Raw genomic sequence first — 2,765 nt, 5'->3', positions numbered from 1 at the left:
GGCCCCCTTGGAGTGGTAATGAAAGGCATTATTAATCGAGGGCCAAATATTAGTATATCGGCTATCAAGGCTGCTGGGAACATCATATGAAAGGAAAAAAATAATAATGTGAAAGGAAAAAAAAAATAGTAAGCAATCATAAGGAAATCACTCTTTGGTCATCAGTCTTAGAGAGCCCCACTTGTCAGCTCAGTTTATCCGATGCCCTCGAGGGGTAGAGCACAGTCCAGCCCAAGGGAGAGATGCAGGGATGTGGGGATTCAGCCGATGCCGACTTTCCACGTGTATCTCTCATGTTCTGGAGGTGCAGCAGTTTCCCCATGCGCCATCTTGGTGGTCTGCGGTTGATGCTGGGTCTCGTGTGGGTGGGTGTTCCTCAACCACTCTGACTCCGGTTTGGGCTGCCGTGAGAAGCCGTTGTTTTCTTGGTATGCCGTGTGTGGCTTTAGACGGCTGCCCCTCCTGTCTGTTGTGGCGGGACTGGTGGCACATTGGGCAGGTGACGTCTTGCGGTTTGAGGGGGGTCTGTTTAACCCCCTCGTGTGCGGCTTTGGCGCTGTTACCCAGGCATCGTTTGTCGGCTGAGGGCGAGCAGTGCTCTTGTGTAGCTTCCGCCGCCTGGTTTGTGCACTGATTCTCCGCTCCTGCAGCTTTCTTGCTTTACCAGGGCGCTCCGGCTGCCCGCGAGGGGGTGCACGGGGACGCACTGGCTGTGTGGCTGGCCTCGTAGCAGGAGGTGAGTGTTTCTCTTCTCTGCCATGTAAGGGTGCTTTTTGTTGGTGTGGACCCTTCTGCGTGTGTGGTCGCCGCTTGTGTGGGCTACCCCTGATGGCCCCATTCCCAGGAAGGCGTTTAGTGGTATGGCGTGCTGGCCGTGCGGTCGGGTTGCCTTTGGGGAGTTTTTCAGGTTTTGCCCTGTCGGGTTTCCGCTTTCTCACCTGCGGTTTTGTTGTCTGGGGCGCCTGCTTCATGCGTTCTCTCAGGTTAGTCCAGAAGGTGTTAAAGGCTGCCTCCAGACGCGCCTCAAAGATTTCGAGCGGGTCGGGCATATCGCCTTTGCGCTGCACTGTCTTGTGTTGTATGCTCGTCCGCCATCTTGCGTGCCTTTGCTTTGTGCTCCGTGCATCGTGAAGGTAGCTCACAGTCTGCTGCGGGGCTCCCGCCGTGTGGCCCAGCGGGGACCGGGATAACCCCCACCGGCCCAGAGGGGGGGAAAGCGAGGCCCACGCTGTCTGCTTTTCGAGTAATGGACGGAAGATCGGCCGCATCTCCCGCCCACTAACAGTTTGCAGGCCTCAGGGGGCCCTTGTCTCCATGAGTATGGTTTGCCATCGGAATTTCGCTTCAAGAGGTTGCCTACGTGTCTCCAGCTTGAGGTATGCCCGTTTTAGGCAGAATTATGAGGCAAAAAGTCTCTTTTTGGGCAAAAAAGGACGTTTAGCTTGAGGAGCTCCCTCTCCCTGCATCCTGCTCAGTCAGTTGCCAGGCCCCGCCCCCCATGTCCAATCTTTTTTAGTAGCCACTTTATCACAAACCATTGCCAAATTTAGTGTTCATATTTTTCTTTTTGCATTCTTCACACAAGAAAATGCTCTTTCACTGGTTATATCCATTCCACTGCTCAAAACACTCATATTTGTGTTCATCCATGTCTTACCAGTACAACAGTACACCCCATGTATAGGTCTTATGGGGTTTTGAAAGTTACAGGGTCAAATATAGTGCTTGCAAATTAAATTAGCTGGACTTTCTACCAGGGTTGTCAATATAAAATTAGCACAATATAAAATAAAATAAACAGAAATACACATGTAGAATGCAATTATTAATATTACTGCAATAAAATATTCAGATATATAAAATGGGAGTAGAACCTAAGAATGTCCTTAGATGTAAGCCATAGGACATAAGAGGAATGGACAATGTAGTATTTTGTATATATTGGGCTTTAGGAGAAGAGATGCCCTTGCAACTTCATGAACTATCCATTAACTCTGCTTCTATTGCGTCTCCTTTTTTCTGTCTATTAGTCACTTCTTAATTGATCTTTGCATAAAATCAACATTTAGTGTCTGTCCCTTAACCATCAGTCATCCCTTTTCCCATCAGTCATCTCTGTTTGTCGTGCCATGAATTGAACTCCAAATAACCAAACAAACTTGCTCAACCATAGTCTGGTTCTTTTGTTTTGTGAAATATCTATGCACTTTTGTTCTCAGCAGGCAAATAACTTTTTTTCCTACATATTTACTGTGTCTCTCACATGCATTCTGGAACTCTTCAAAAGGGAAGTTTTTATTGACATATGTCCATGAAGCCCAGTTTTGTGCAGTGCCATTGTTAAAGCTGTCACTTCATGTTGTTTCAGTTGCAAATCTCTCCAGCTCTTTTCAGCATTACCATTAGACTTTTAGTTGCATCTCTGATAAATGATCTCTTTATTTATCTACTAAGTTTTGGTGTGCGACCTTCTTTAGATAGAATCATGATTTTGTCATACTTTTCTTGAGGGATGTTCTGATTGTGTTCAGATTTATGCTTTCCTCAATTATTTTGTTGCTCAGTCCTGATTTCCTGATTGGACCTCTTAAACTTTATACCAGACTTGTTTTGATAATGCCTGGTATCTTGATGCTGTTGATTTGCTTTAAAAAAAAACAACAACAAAAAAAAATAGGCATCCAGAGACAGGTGTACTTATTATGAGGTTATGAGACATTTTAACCCCTTCAGGACGAAGTCAATAGTACATGTTCTGATCAAAA

At 46.3% G+C, this 2,765-nt stretch overlaps 1 protein-coding gene across 1 annotated transcript; it reads right to left on the bottom strand.

Annotated features, from left to right (window-relative positions):
* Positions 1-260: 260 nt before the first annotated feature.
* On the bottom strand, positions 261-1,049 carry LOC134612191 (uncharacterized). Its single transcript, XM_063456544.1, has one exon. It carries the CDS (start codon positions 1,047-1,049, stop codon positions 261-263), a length of 789 nt encoding a protein of 262 aa, XP_063312614.1.
* Positions 1,050-2,765: the final 1,716 nt, after the last annotated feature.

Source organism: Pelobates fuscus, chromosome 5, assembly GCF_036172605.1.
Source record: "Pelobates fuscus isolate aPelFus1 chromosome 5, aPelFus1.pri, whole genome shotgun sequence".
Lineage (NCBI taxonomy): Eukaryota > Metazoa > Chordata > Amphibia > Anura > Pelobatidae > Pelobates > Pelobates fuscus.
The sequence above is the reverse complement of the archived record's forward strand: the minus strand, read 5'-3'. Positions and strand labels throughout refer to the sequence as shown.